The sequence below is a fragment of the Salarias fasciatus genome, chromosome 19, assembly GCF_902148845.1.
Source record: "Salarias fasciatus chromosome 19, fSalaFa1.1, whole genome shotgun sequence".
In the NCBI taxonomy this organism is placed as follows: domain Eukaryota; kingdom Metazoa; phylum Chordata; class Actinopteri; order Blenniiformes; family Blenniidae; genus Salarias; species Salarias fasciatus.
In genome coordinates, this window is record NC_043763.1 from 19,795,595 (window position 1) to 19,810,238 (window position 14,644).

General features: G+C 45.1%; 1 protein-coding gene across 1 annotated transcript in view; it reads right to left on the reverse strand.

Moving 5' to 3' along the window:
* Nucleotides 1-225: 225 nt before the first annotated feature.
* Nucleotides 226-14,644, reverse strand: part of bcl11ba (BCL11 transcription factor B a) — a 41,506-nt gene continuing 27,087 nt past the window's right edge. Inside the window, exon 3 of the mRNA XM_030116151.1 lies at nucleotides 226-5,203. Coding sequence (XP_029972011.1) covers nucleotides 3,201-5,203 — 2,003 coding nt within the window. The 3' untranslated portion in view covers nucleotides 226-3,200. The remainder of the gene's footprint in view (nucleotides 5,204-14,644) is intronic.

Genomic DNA, 14,644 nt, shown 5'->3' on the forward strand with positions numbered 1-14,644 from the left:
GAAGAAGAAAAAGACACAAGCTGTAAGTGCCTACACATCCATGAAGAATAATCCATTCCAGTAAGAAGAAAAATAGATACAAGTCAGGATTCCCAGTGTTTTTCCTGAAAAAGTAGAACTCCATCATTTCCAAAAGAAGGGATCCCCTCCCTCCCGCCCCCCCCCTACCCCACCCCCCCACTACCAAATCCAAGTTTCTTACAGCTCACTCTTTTTTTTTTTTGTAATTCATTTATTATTTTTTTAATTTCATTACACCCAAGGCAGAATAAAGTTACTAAAACTTAAGACTTTTACAGTTACAGTGACAAAAAACAGTTTAAGAGACCCACAATTTAAATTGGACTGTAAAATAATAATTAAAAAAAAAAATAAAATCTAAAAAAAACAAACAAAAAACTTTTTTATATTTTTGTAAAATGCCCAGGCATTCTCCAATATTACAAATACTGGTATACTTTTACAGTAAACAAGAAAAATGTCATATATATTCATATATATTTATATATTTATATATATACTCAACCCCGCCACCAAAAAAAAAAAAAAAAAAGAAAGAAATGAAGGAAAGAAAGAAAGAAAAAGACAAAAGAATATTAAAAAAAACAATATACACGTTGCCACTCTTCGGCATTCAGAGAAAGTTCAGAAGCAAACCTGAAAATAAAATACTTGCTTAAAACACACATACACACAAATATTTTACCCTTGTACTTGTATCAATACTGTAAACTTATTTTAAGACAGAGTGCACTAAATTCTTTTTTTTTTCTTCACTTTTTTCTCTTTTTAAACGTTTTCCTGATTTTCCAGTCTCTTCCTTGACTTTTTGTGTGGCTTTTGGTCGTCCGCTCCCGGAGTGTCCTGCTGAGGGACGGACGCTTTGTCCCAGTTGAGTGAAGGAATTTCGATATAGATCTATATATAAGGTTTTGTGCCTTTATATGTACATATGCATACATATATACACACACAGACACGTTAATATTGTGCTGGGCGTTCCCAAAAAAACCTAAACTCAGCATCGTTTGTATGAATTCAAATAATTCCGTCAATTTTACACTTTTTTATTTCCACGTCGAGTTCAATTTGACACTCTATAAAAAGTGTTGCATTTGTCTTAGACAATAAATAGGAAGATCAATATCTAAAGGATTCAAGGCACACTCATGTCAAATTGAATGGCAGTACAGAAACTGTCCCGAATAAATTAAGTTTAGTTATTAAATTATTTGTTTTTTTTATAGTGCCGGCGTGAGGAGAAAACCCGGGGCACTTCAGCATTCGGAGATCCCAAAGCTCCAGACCCTTGACGTACCTTTTTCTGTCCAGCTGTGTGTGTGTGTGAGTGTGTGTGTGTGTGTGTGTGTGTGTGTGTGTGTGAAAAGTGGTGGAAAAAAAAAAACAAATCATAAAGTGCAGGTCTGTTGTGAGATTTTCACTTTGAAATCAAGGAGTATGATTTGTTTGTTCTTTAAAAAGTGCCGTTCAGACAGTGAATGGGGACATCGATTAAGAAAAGCAATCAACTCAGGTCATGATTATGTTTTTTGAAATGGAGCAAACTGATGCCACTTGTCTTCATAGAAATTTATTATTCCAGCACACACTGATACATTGTCCTCTTCTCCACAAACGTGTTTGACATAATGACACTTTGAGGAATTCCCAATTCCTAATTCTTCATTATTCAGACTATACAATTATAAGCACCACGAGAACATTAACAAGTCAAAATTTACCACTAATGTCATTTCAACAAATATATTTGAGCTCAAGAAATGCATAGGATGCAGATTTAGGGTGTGTGTGTGTGTGTGTGTGTGTGTGTGTGTGTCTGTGTCTGTGTGTGTACTATTTTAACCAATCTAATTAAAGTGGCTGCGTCTGCCATGTATGCATAAACATTTAACCCTTTCTGAACAGATTAACGCTCAAATTTGAAACACTGGTTAAAAATAAGTGGCTTTTGACACAAAGCTTGGAGATTTGCCCGGTTTGGGTTTGAGGGAGAGTTCGAAACTGTGTCTGCTCACCAGGTCTAAAGATGACATGAAAATGCCTTGAAAAGCGGTTTGCCGAGCAGGAATGAATTGGGTAAAGTAAGGAAAGTAGTAAAGTTTACCCTGAGATGTACCCTGTGCTCTCTCTCTCTCTCTCTCTCTCTCTCTCTCCTTCTTCCATCTCTTCCTATGCATACTCATCATGGCTTCATGCTCTCGTTAAATAAATAACACAGCCTGGATCATTTGGCTTCCTGCAAAACATAAGACATGAATGTAGGTGGAATGGTTGTGAGAGGAGGAGTGTGTGGAGGGATGGTTGTCGTAGCGTTCGTCGGAGCTTGGCACTACGTACCGGTCAGCAGCTGCCTTATCGAGAACCTTCTGGCTGGTTTGGGCGTTTCTCGTGAGGAGGCGGGGTTTATGAACCTTGGGATCCTCTTTCACTCTGGTTTTTTTTTTTTTTGTTTTGTTTTTTACATTTACCGTCAAATATGACACTCAGTGCTACATATCCAATTATATTGACATGTTTTAGAGTCAGTTCATGCTACAATGCCAAAGGATTGTTGTCCGCGTATCGTCACACAAAATAGACTAGTTCTAGCATTCTCAGTTCACGCCACTTTCAAATTGGAGATTGAATTCAGCATCTTTTCAAGAAATTACACATTTAGCTTAATATACAATTTCCTACAAGCAGTGGCCATTAAAAAAAAAAAAAAAAAACACTTAAAATGGATATCTTTCCTCTAAAGAACTCTCAGGATATCAAATGGATTCTGAAAAACAACAAAACGAAAAAGTAAACGTAAAACTTCTTTTTTTTTTTTTCAAAAATGCCTAATAAAAATGTACCTGCACATGCCAAAATACAAAATCCAATAAATACAGAAATTATTGCACAGTTAAAGGCTCCACATTTTTATAACTCAACTGACTGATTGTTTAAAAATGAATGCCAAATGAGGCAGTTTAGACAGCTTCAGTTGGTGTAAGATCTCTGTGTTCATTTTTTTTTCTCAGTTGGCAGTTTTTTTAATCAAAGACACAAAACAAACCCAAAAAAAATTAACATTTTATAAAAAAAAAAAAAAAAAACATCCAGCTACCCCATTTTTTTTTCTCTTTTTTCTTTTTTTTTTGTTTGAATTTCAGTCAAAGTGTGTAGCAGAGTATGGAAATAGTCAACTTTCTTCAGACTCTCTCTGCTTGTTCGATTTTGACCTCGCTGGTCATCAAGTGTTCTCCGTGCCACTTTTTCATGTGTTTCTCCAGAGTGCTGTACACACTGAAGGGCATTTGGCAAATGTCACAGCGGTACACCTCCTTGCCGAGCTGGCCGTGCGTCTTCATGTGGCGCGTGAGCTTGGAGCTCTGAGCGCAGGCGTAGTTGCACAGCTCGCACTTGTAGGGCCGCTCGCCGGTGTGGCTGCGCCGGTGCACCGTCAGGTTGCTACAGTTCTTGAACACCTTGCCGCAGTACTCGCAGGTGTCGCACCGCCGGCTGTCCTTGGAGCTGGGTCGACCGGGGCCGCCGCCCCCGCCTAGATGAGGTGTGCTGCCCCCGCTGGCGGTGCCGCTGCGGCCCGACAGGCCGCCGTCCAGCAGGTCGCCCGGGGGCGTGGAGAACCGCAGGCTGCCGTTCTCCGACGAGTGCTCGGAGGAAGTGGCGAAGGGCGATTGTCTGGAGTCAGTGAAGCCTAAGAAAGGGTCTTTGATGAAGTGGCGGGAGGCGGCGTAACCCACCAGCCACTGGGAGTACACGTTCTCGGAGGGGATGTGAGGGGCTGGGGGGATGTCCAAGTCCTTCTCGATCTTGATCCTCTTGTTGGAGGAGTTGGACAGGGCGGGGCTGGTGATGGGGGTGGGTTTGCGGGGAAACAGGCCTGAGAAAGAGTCACCGGAGCCACAGTTCCGGCCATTAATGGTTGTCCTCTCTTCCTGCTGGTGGTGGTTCATCTCCCCAACCACCGAATCCTCGTCTCCAGTGTCCCGCTGGCCGTCCGAGCCCCTCTTGGAGAAGGGCAACCGTTTACGATTGTCAACTATCAAGTTATTGTACTGCTGTATCGAGTTGAGTCCCCCACCTTCTACCATCTTGTCGAGGGCTATGGATGACTTCTCTTCTGAATGAGGTTTGGCTCCGTTCTCCCTGTTCCGGTAGAATTCAGACTCCATGCTGAAGTTTGACTCTGGCCGACTCTCATTCTCAAGCTCCTCTTCTTCCTCCTCCTCCTCTTCCTCCTCATTGCCTTCGCCCTGGAAGTCCCCGTCCCGGTTTTTCATGCCCTCGCCCGTGACATCGCTGGTGCCTGGCTCCGGGGAGCTCGTGGTGGACAGACCGTCGTCCGAGCGACCCGTCAGGGATCCGGCTTTGTGCATGTGGGTTTTCATGTGGCGTTTGAGCTTGCTTGCCTGGGAGCAGGCGTGGTCGCACAGCTGGCACTTGTATGGTTTCTCTCCAGTATGGCTGCGCCGGTGCACCACCAAGTTGCTCTGGAACTTGAAAGTCTTTCCGCAAAACTCACAGGACTTGACCTTGTTCTGTGTCTGAGGAGGGGTGGTGCTGTTTGGGGGCATCGGTGGCAAAGGTGGGGTGCTGAGAAAGGGCGACTTGGGCCCGGGTTGGAAGGGGTTGGTGTTTAGTAGTCGGTGCATAGGGTTGGGCCTGCCGGGCGACAGCGGTGGTGTGGTGCTGTTCGTGTTCCCTGCCAGCTCGCGTAGCCGCCTGGAGAAGTCCATGGACTGGGACTCCATGCCCATCGGCGTTAGCCGCATCACCCTTTCAAAGGCACTGGGGTGCTGGGAGATGAGGCCCATTTCCTCGGCGCTAAGGCGTTCCAGCCGATGGGGGTCCAGGTGATGGCGGGGAGGCGGACTGACAAACGGAGGCGTGTTGGGGAGACGGTTCTCCACGAAGCCCGGCGGCGGTTCCCGGAGCAGGGGCCCCGTCATCCTCAGGAGGTGGAAGGGGTTGTTGTCGCCTAGGAAGTTGGTGAGGGGGGACTGCGGGATGGAGTCGTTGCCCAGGGGCGGAGGCATGGTGAGGCGTGGAGTGAGGGCTGTGCTGGAGGGGTTGGACTCCAGGTAAATGCGGATGCCATGGGTGTTCTGGGCATGCTGCAGCAGGAACCAGGCACTGGGGAAGGGCTGCTTACAGGTAGTACATATGTAGCTGGAGGGCTCGTCCCTGCCGCCTGCAACAGAGAGAGAAAGGAGATGAAACACTTCAGCAGACACACAGAGTTCTTTTGAAGGACCTTATTAAAAGCGAAGTTAATGTGAATTCATTCACTGCCATTAACAATAGTGTTTTTACTAACAGCTCACTTGTAGTGTGTAAACTTTTCCCGGCTGAAAGGCGGCGGAGATGCGATAAATGTGTTTTATATTCTGCCTCATACACCCCGTCGCTGGAAAGACCTTGGCTCATCATGTTGTCACATAAATGCTATATACTTATCACGCCTTTGACAAGTGCATTTTCACAGTCACACCGGATTGGCCCACACCGATCCATGTTTTAAGAGGTGCTTAATCTCTCACTTAGCAGAGTGAATCTCTCCAAAAACAGCTGAATAATTTCTGTGTGTGCGCGCACGGGTGTCTGTTACTGCTGTGGGGACCGAAAACTACTCGCATTGAGGAGGTTTGTTGTGTTTGTGAGGACAATCGAAGGCGCAGACACGTCTGAAAGGTTAGACTGTGAGTGATGTGAGGATCAGGTTCGGGTTACGGTTTGGATTCGGTCTACAGAAATCAAGTGTTTGTGTCACAAAGTGGAAGAAGTGCTGTGAAAAGAAAACCCCTCCATCCCTCAATACTTAATGATGTAAGTGAGAAAACATTGTTCACTGATCGCTGCACCCTCCGATCCTTCCCAGCGTTTTAGAGCCGTTCGACCCTATTTAGCAGATCTTACACGTCGGGTTTGCAGCCAACGGCAGAAGCTTCTTTATTTTCCTCTTTAAGGATGGAAAATCTTTAAATCAAGTCTTTGAAATGAACTAAAATCAAAGTGTGAAAAAAAACAACACTTGCTGTTTAATGGCTTGTTAATGCAAGTGCCTTACAGTAATAAATAATAGCCACGTTGCTGTACAACTAAAGGACACACACACACACACACACACACACACACACACACACACACACACACACTCAGATAATGATAATTGTACTCTTGTTCACACTGTTTATTCAATGGAAGCTCGAAGTCTTTGACCTCGTACACTCATTTCAGATACTAGAGAAAACATATGCTGCTCTAATTGTTTCCCTTATTGGTACGTGCGTGAGCGCTAGACGCTCGCAGATAAACACAACCCCGCATGCACATGCATATTAGTGCAGATGAGACTGGAGGATGGATGTTCTGAGAAGTTATAGCAATTCATTTTTATTTTCTATGTAAATCACTGATTCCCACTCTGGTCCGTATGCATTTCTTCTAAATACTGAATGCAAGTAAGGCAATAAAACCGAATAAATGACGAGAAGAGATAATTAATTTGAAGTGAACGGATGTAAATGTGTCTATTTTTTTGTAGAAGGAATATTTCATCTTTTAAAAACAAAATGTTCTTTTATATTTCAGCTTTCATCAGTTTAATAATTAATTACAAATTATTCATTATTTAATAAATAAAGCTGAGTCTTGTTTGCTCGGTGCGTGTGTGTGTGTGCGCGCGCGCGCGTGCGTGTGTGTGTGTGTGTGAGAAGGAGGAGCAGAGAGAGGTGGAACAGCTGTTCACCTCCACAGTCCTGTAAAGCCTTTTGACTTAATTATAGCGGACAGAGAGCGTAGACAGACACACACACACACACACACACACACGCATACACGCACATGCATGGATACAGACGTGCGCGCGAGTTTGCACGTCGTTTACACAAACGAGTGTGCACACAATGAAAATAACAGCCCCCCCATGTCTCAGCTTTTGTCTGCATGTTTCTTTCTCACACACACAGATACACACACACACACACACACACACACACACACACACACACAAAACTGTTTTAGTGCTGAATCCTCAGACCCTTAACACTCCAATAAAGAAACATTCACCGCCACCGCTGCATCTCTCTCTCTCTCTCTCTCTCTCTCTCTCTCTCTCTCTCTCTCTCTCTCTCTCTCTGTCGGAGAGGATCCTCCCTCCATCCTCCATCCTCCTTCCAACTTCAGCCGATGTTCATTTCAGCTCAACAATTAACCACAAGAGTGTGTGTGACAAAAAAGAAAAAAAAAAAAAGATTTCTCTCTGGCCACGGTGGAAGGAGCGGGTCATGGTTTTTGTTTGGGGAATGCGTGTGTGTGTGTGTGCGCGCCTGCGTGCGTGTGTGTACGTGCGTGCGCCCTCCCGGGGGAAGGGAGTCTAACGCAGATGGCAAATAAAGTATGCAGCCTGAGGCGAGAGCACATTATGCTAATTCTAATGTCAGCTGTACTTTAATATACGACTCTATTTAATCACCCCATTATTTCCTATTTCCATATGAAAAAACAGAGGGAGCGAGGGAGAGCCGGGGAGCCGCTCATCACTTTATTTGGTAGAATGCGCAGAGCCGTGCTTTATGGACTGAATGAGAAAACACACTCCCTCTTCAAGCGTCTGCGCAGACTTTCTTTCCTCTCCTGTGTCGTACATGTTTGAGTTATGGCCTACAGTATGTGTATTTACAGTAAGTGTGGGCCGTGCGCCTGCGAAAGGTTACATCGGTTCACTTTGTGTTCCTGACATTCAGCTTCTCTCTCTCTCTCTCTCTCTCTCTTCTTCTTCAGTTTTTTTTTTTTTTTTAACCCAAGGCTGACTGTTAGATAAACCGTATTGTGTGGAAACAAATTACAGAGCAGAATTTATCCATGTAAGACGTGTGGCTGGTTCACTGCCTTTATTTATGATCTCACTTCAGAGGATCACCTCCATGAAGGGTTTCTTCTCTGTCCTGAAAGTTTGTGTTTTCATATTGGTGCTTATATTTTACACGTGTTAGATAATAATTAAGTTGGACCTGTTTTATTAACTGAGGTCAAAGTTAATAAAAAAAAAAAAAAATAAATAAAAAAAAAGTGAGTTGTGTCTTTTTTCTTGATTTAGAACTTGCGTGCCTTTAAATTGAGTAATGTAGTCATTTTCTCCAAAAACACTTCAGGGGTGTTGAACACTTTTCAGTTCAGGGGCCACATGCAGCCTAATTTCTTCTTGAGTCAAAATAGAGGTTTAATAACCCTTCAATTTAACTTTAAAGTTCCTCTTTGTTGTGGCGCAGAGTAAACATGACGGAAACATCTATAGCTTCTCAAAATCCAACAGCTTCTACAACCTCAACATGTTTTAATGAAACCTTCTGGCGCAAAATACATTGAAATTTCACCCAAAAAAATCTCCTACAGCTGTTGCTCTTTGCATGTTTTTAAAAACTCCTCTGACAGCATGGTTTAGGGCCAGTTTGGTATCTTTCCTGACAGCATCACCGACATCTCAGCTCTACTCCTAATATGTAAAAATAAATAAATAAATAAATAATATACAAGGCAGGCTACATGCCTGGTAGGCCAGATTGGAGCCTCTTACGGGCCGGTTTTGGCCCACGAGTCTTATGTTTGACACCCCTGACTTCCACTGAAGGGGCACTCAGGTCGATGCCTCCACCGTGATCACTTTATACCTTTACGCGTGTGTTTTTTTTTTTTATTTTAAACTTTAATCTCTAAACCAGAGACCTAATCCTAATATTTAACCTTCTATTACACCAAGTCCTGGCTCCATCACTGGCACGACGACGTGCCCACAAGGACAAACCGCTGAGTAAACACTGTCATGTATGATTTAAACATAGCAAAGCCCTCCAACAAACTACCGAGTGTGAAAATCCTTCAGAGTACAGTGACACCAGAGCGCCGGTAAACGGCTGTGACGCCCATATACAGTTATTCCACGCTCTGATGTTAAGTTTCCATTCACATTTCTACTGGATTTTCTATTGTAAGACGGTGAATGAACCTGAAGGTACGACTGCAGCTAATTACAAGTGTAATACCATAAAAGAGCAAACAATAGCAAAAAACGCACAAGACACGATCCGATAAAAAAAAATCCAGACTGCAGAAATTCTTTTTTTGTACTGTTTGAAAATAAAGAGATTCAAAAGCATTATTCTACACGAAGCACATCAGACTGCGTGTGTGTGTGTGTGTGTGCTGCTTTGCAGTCTTCCTCTTTCTGCCAGTGGAAGCTGTCTGGCTCTTTGCCTGTGTTTAGTTTGGCTCAGGATCGTGCGCGCACACACACACACACGACATGAGTGCAGTTGTCAAAATATACAACAGCGCACGCTCACATCTTTAAATCAACCTATTTAAAGATACGGAGGTAAAAAAGAAGACACCCGCCGTCATCCTTTAGCACACTTATCCCTTTTTTCTCACAGACGTGCGCAAACAGGTTGGGCTCCGGTCGGCCACGTGTCGTTCACGTGCACACGCTGGCACCCGTCCCCTCCGTCATTCATCCCTCCATCCTCCGGCAGCCTCTCGCTTTCTGTAATCTCTCCTCTGCGCTTTCTCTTTCCTGGTTCGGTTTCACGCAGTATAAAACTCTCATTACCCGCTGATTCCAGTTTTCACTATGATTCAATTTGCCATAATTACTGCCGCCGCCGCTAATAAAAAAGGGGAGAGAGGGAATGGCTGGAAAAGCAAAGGTGCAAAGGTCAACTGGCAGTTAGCGGCGTTCATTTTCATCTCAGTGTATTCATCTGGGGCGGCTAATGGCCCAATTTTCTCCCCCTCGGTCCTCAATAAATATTGCTGGAATTACAGGTTAAATAGCTAAATTAAATCACAGCTATTACAGATGAAGGAGGGAGAAAGAGAGGAGGAGAGCGAGGGAGTCAAATATGTACAATTACTGGGCGGGGTGGGGGGGTGGGGGGGGTTTGCGGATCACCGCAAAGTGTGCGATTAATGTAGCGAGTGTCAGCGGAGCGCCGTCGGATTATCGCCTCAAATTATTGCGCCGATCTATTTTCTTTGTGGCCGAGGAGAGGACAAACACACGGAGGGAGGACGGTAAAAAAAAAAAAAAACACAAAGCTGCAGCCAGAGTGACACCGTCTGATCTTTCATGTTTCCTGCATGCGCATTGTGACTTTTGCACTGGTTTTTTTTTTATGTCTTTATTTCTTGATAGTTCCACGTTAAACTTCCCAACTGCAACCGAAACTAAGTGTCAAACCAAAACTAGCAATGAAGATGGCGACTCGATCCCATTTACAGTGTTGTTCAGGTTCAATTCTCTATTTTGCGAGTCTAATTCTACAAATGCAGAACAGGTTGCCTCTGAAAACTGAACAGAACAGTGATGATTTGGATGACAGGCGCAGTTTGACCAAAATAGGATTGTGCTGCTTGTTCAAAAATACATCTAACAGCTGGATCCAGCGGGAAACTGAATCTATTTAGAGAAACTCTCTGGACATGTTTGTTCATTGAGAATTCTGTTATATTCTCCAACAACGCAAATTTTCACTGAGAATTTTGGAGGATCTGGACTCGATGTCAATATTTCTGATATTTATCACCTTGAACTTCACACAGATTACAGGCTGTGAGCAGCACGTATGGACAGAACCCTCAGTTTTCGACTCCACCTGGACATTTCATGGCTACCGGAGGAGTTCTCGCTGTTCTCCAGTGGTCTGGGATGTGCTTTCAGCCGGCCGTACAGTCAACAGTCAACAGGCGGCGGTGAGCCTCTTCCCTCCAGTCGGTGTCACGGTGATCACCTCCTGTGCTTCCTCCACCTCCGTCTCCGATCCCCGCGGCCGATCGGCAGCACGGCTGCGTGCGGGAGGGGGTTTGGTGTCGGCGCCGAGGTATTTGCATACTGATCCCGGCTGATGTGATCCGAGGGTACAGCCACTTTCTCTGTGTGTGTGTGTGTGTGTGTGTGTGTGTGTGTGTGAGAGAGAGAGTGTGTGTTCTTTTGTCCCACTTGTGCAAAGTTCTCCTGATTATTTCAGCATGCTCCAAGCTGTATCGTAAATGTACACACACACGCGCGCACACACACGTCGGTCAGTCTGCATGGCGCTTGTCTCTTCATCATTTATATGGAAAATAGACAGTTTGTCCCACTTTTACAAGAGTGTGTAGATACACTCCAAATGCATCCTTTTTCCACAAAACTGGAGGATTTTTTTTTTTTCAGTTGTGGCAAATTAAGAGGTGTTTATTTTGTGTGTGTGTGTGTGTATGTGTGTGTGTGTGTGTGTCTCCACCTAATGAGATCATTTCAAAAGCAGAGCTCATTTGGCGCCGAGTTGCTAGTATTCTTTAAGCAGTCTGTTTGTTTTGAATGAAGTGGTCTGAGTGCGGGATTTCAAAGTCGTCCGACACGTGGTTTCAAATTGGATTTAACAGCTCGCGACTAAAACGGCTACAAGGACCACACAGCGGCGGCTTTAATTAAACCACCCCGACGGTACCGGCGCGGCGGAGGCGTGGGGCCTTCCCCTCCGACGGCCGTCTTCATCCGCCGCGTCGGAGTCGGCGGCTTCGCTTTACGGCGTCCTCACAGCTCCACGATCTCCGGTCAAAAAAAAAAGAATCCTTGCGGGGAAACTGAGTCATCTCTGAGCTCAGCTCGCCACAGATGCTGTTGGCTAAAGACCAAGAGGCAAACCCCAAACTCTTGCTGCTATACAGGCTGTTACTGTCGGCCGACATGCCACAAGCTGGGTTTCTCTCCAACAGTTTGTTCTGAATAGTTTTTTTTTTTTTTTTGCCTGGTTTGATGTGTCAAAGTGATCGGAAAGTTTTGGGAAGTTCAGGAAGGATGTGGTGGTTATTGCAATCATTCTTTTTTCTTTTTTTTTTTTTGGGGGGGGGGGAGAATATAAAGGAAAATACATTTATTCCAAAACATGTTACTAAAAAGTAATTCTTGCATTTTTTTTTTTAATTTCATTTTCATTTATTTAATTAATTGATACACATCACAGTGCATTCAACAGCTTGATTTCACGACCACAGGAGAAATGACATAAAATGCTAAATATCTAGACAACGGTGAAAGATTCCCAGGATCGCACTTTCTCAACTCAAAAGCAAGACTTCAGTTTGTGAAAATTAACCTGACAGGTGGCTGGAATACAGGGAGCGCTGATATCCAGCCGAGCTGGTTCATCTCGCCAGAACCACGAAAAAAGAAAAAAAAAAAGAAAAGAAAAAAACCAACACGTTTATTTTTATTTTCTCCATTTGTGGAACTTGTGTCATTTACGCGAGTCCTCCTTTCATCCCAGCGTGCGCTGAACTTTAGCGTTACTCCGTCTTCTCTGCGTGTTCTCCAGCCAGCAAAGGATTAGCATTGTGCAAGGTGTGCGCGCACGAGTGTGTGTGAGCCCCCGCGCCCGTGACGAGGCGAGGAGGCGGGGGCGGCGTGACGGGGGGAGGAGGCGGGTTGGGGGGGGGGGCTTTGACATTTTTATGCTATGAATTTTAAAGGAAGGCTTAGCCGATCATAGTCAAATTAGAATGCGTTCAGCTCATTAGGGGAGCCGAGGAAGAGGAGCACAAAGGAGAGAGTCTTCATCCCTCACGCCACGTGACAAGTGGTCATGTAGTCAAAACCGGGGAGTGAGATGCAATCCAAAACAAACTTCCCCGGTAAGAGTGTGTGTGTGCGTGTGTGTGTGTGTGTGTGAGAGAGTGTGTGTGTGTCCCTGTCTCTGTGCCCTGTTAACAAATTAGAGGGATTACCAGAGGAGAGTGCCAGAGCATACCAGCTAATCCCACACACTGGCCCGCACCGCTGCACCTAGGGAGTGTGTGTGAAGCTGTGTGTGTGTGTTTGTGTGTGTGTGTGTGTGTGTGAGACAGAGACACTTGCTGCCACCGGTAGCCACAACACGAGGTTTCATCCTAGCTCGAAAACGCAGCCTGTGCTGCATGCAGGGACGTAATCCTGGACATCACACACACAAACACAGACCGCTCAGAGAGCGCACCTGGTACATGGCACTTCCACTCCGTGTGTGTGTGTGTCTCATTTGCTTGTTTGGTCTTGAGTGTTTTTCATGGAACTGGGTGAGGCCGAGCTGCAGTGTGTCACATGTCGATAATGGGGGCCGATTTAATGAAGACATGAATGGGTCATTGTGTATTTATGGCCGTGTTGTGATGTGGAACCGTCACGGTTCCAAACCTTGACTTCTGCAATAAATTCACATTTAACACCCACGTAAAATTGTCATTGTAAATGTAAAACCGTACCAGATAATTGATATTAGCCAACATTTTTTTTTAAAAGGAAAATATCAAAGATGGGTACTAGGTGTTATAACAATTACTAACAGATGTAGAATGAAGGAAATCCCTTTCCAGTTTGCTACTGAATAATCTGACAGGCCTTTACAGCAGATCCATGCAGTTATGACGATGATATTAACAGTTTAGATTAAATCAGAGAGGAAGCAGATTATGGACGAGATTATATGTAAATGTTTAGATCCACTGAAGGTGTATTTCCAGCAAAAGTGAGTCGATTTGTGTCCACAATTATGGTACAGCTCTTATGAGCGATGTTTCCAGCATAACGGAGGATTACAAGTCAAAACACACTACTAGTTACTGCCTACTTGACGTTAATCATAGATCCCAGATTAATGGGAGTAAATAAACTCCACAAACGATGGTTTTAGTAGAGGCCCTCGTGTCCCTGTGCCCTTCGTAGCGACGCCGGTTTACCTACACTAACCAAGGTTGTTAATTCAGCTACGAAATAAGTCGGTACGAAATCACTGAGGTACGAAATTGATCAGGTATGAATCGACCGCCCCACAACGTGCGCCGACGCCTTGTGAAGGGCTGACGAATGCGTGTGTGTGTGCGTGCGCGAGCAGATCCTCTCTGTTAAAACGGAGACGCCTTCCGTCGCGGCCAATCTGCGCTGTTGTCTCTGGAGGTTAAAGCCATCGACATCTTGTCAGGTGAAGCGCTGGCTTGCTCTCTGCAGCCACAATGGAGAAACGCTGCCACGGGCTTGATTTGACTGGGACGGTCCCAGCCCGTTTTTTGGATCCCTCGGCTTCCTCCTTTTACGTCTCCCTGTCACCTGCCCCGTCCAAATCCCGCCCCTCCTCCGGCTCACATGAAGCTCGTCCAAATCACTGGCTGCCAAGTGGGAGTCTCCTGGAAACACACATGCTCCGGCTCCATCCAAGACTATGATGTAGCGGTGAACCTCCTGTCTGAATAAGACGTACTACAGCTCCGCCTGACACCGGCATCAAGGAGAAAATCTCTCTCTCTCTCTCTCGCTCTCTCTCTATTGTTCCTCCCTTCCTTCGCCTCAGCACTGAACCAGACGGAGTTGAACGTAATCCCCGGTTTATGAGTACGACATTATGCCCGCTGATCAGCTTCACCTTTTCAACTTCTCCTCTTTCCTTGTGAACGTAACCTTTAACAGCCATTAAATGTCTTCTTCTCCGTGTAACCGCGGAGCACAGGAGTGTCTGAGGCGACTGCCTTCACCTGCAGGGACGGAAGCAGAGAGGAGAAGAAGAAGAAATGGCGGAGTGAAGCAAGGGGACGAGGGGATGGGGGTGGGGGGGGGTGACAGTGA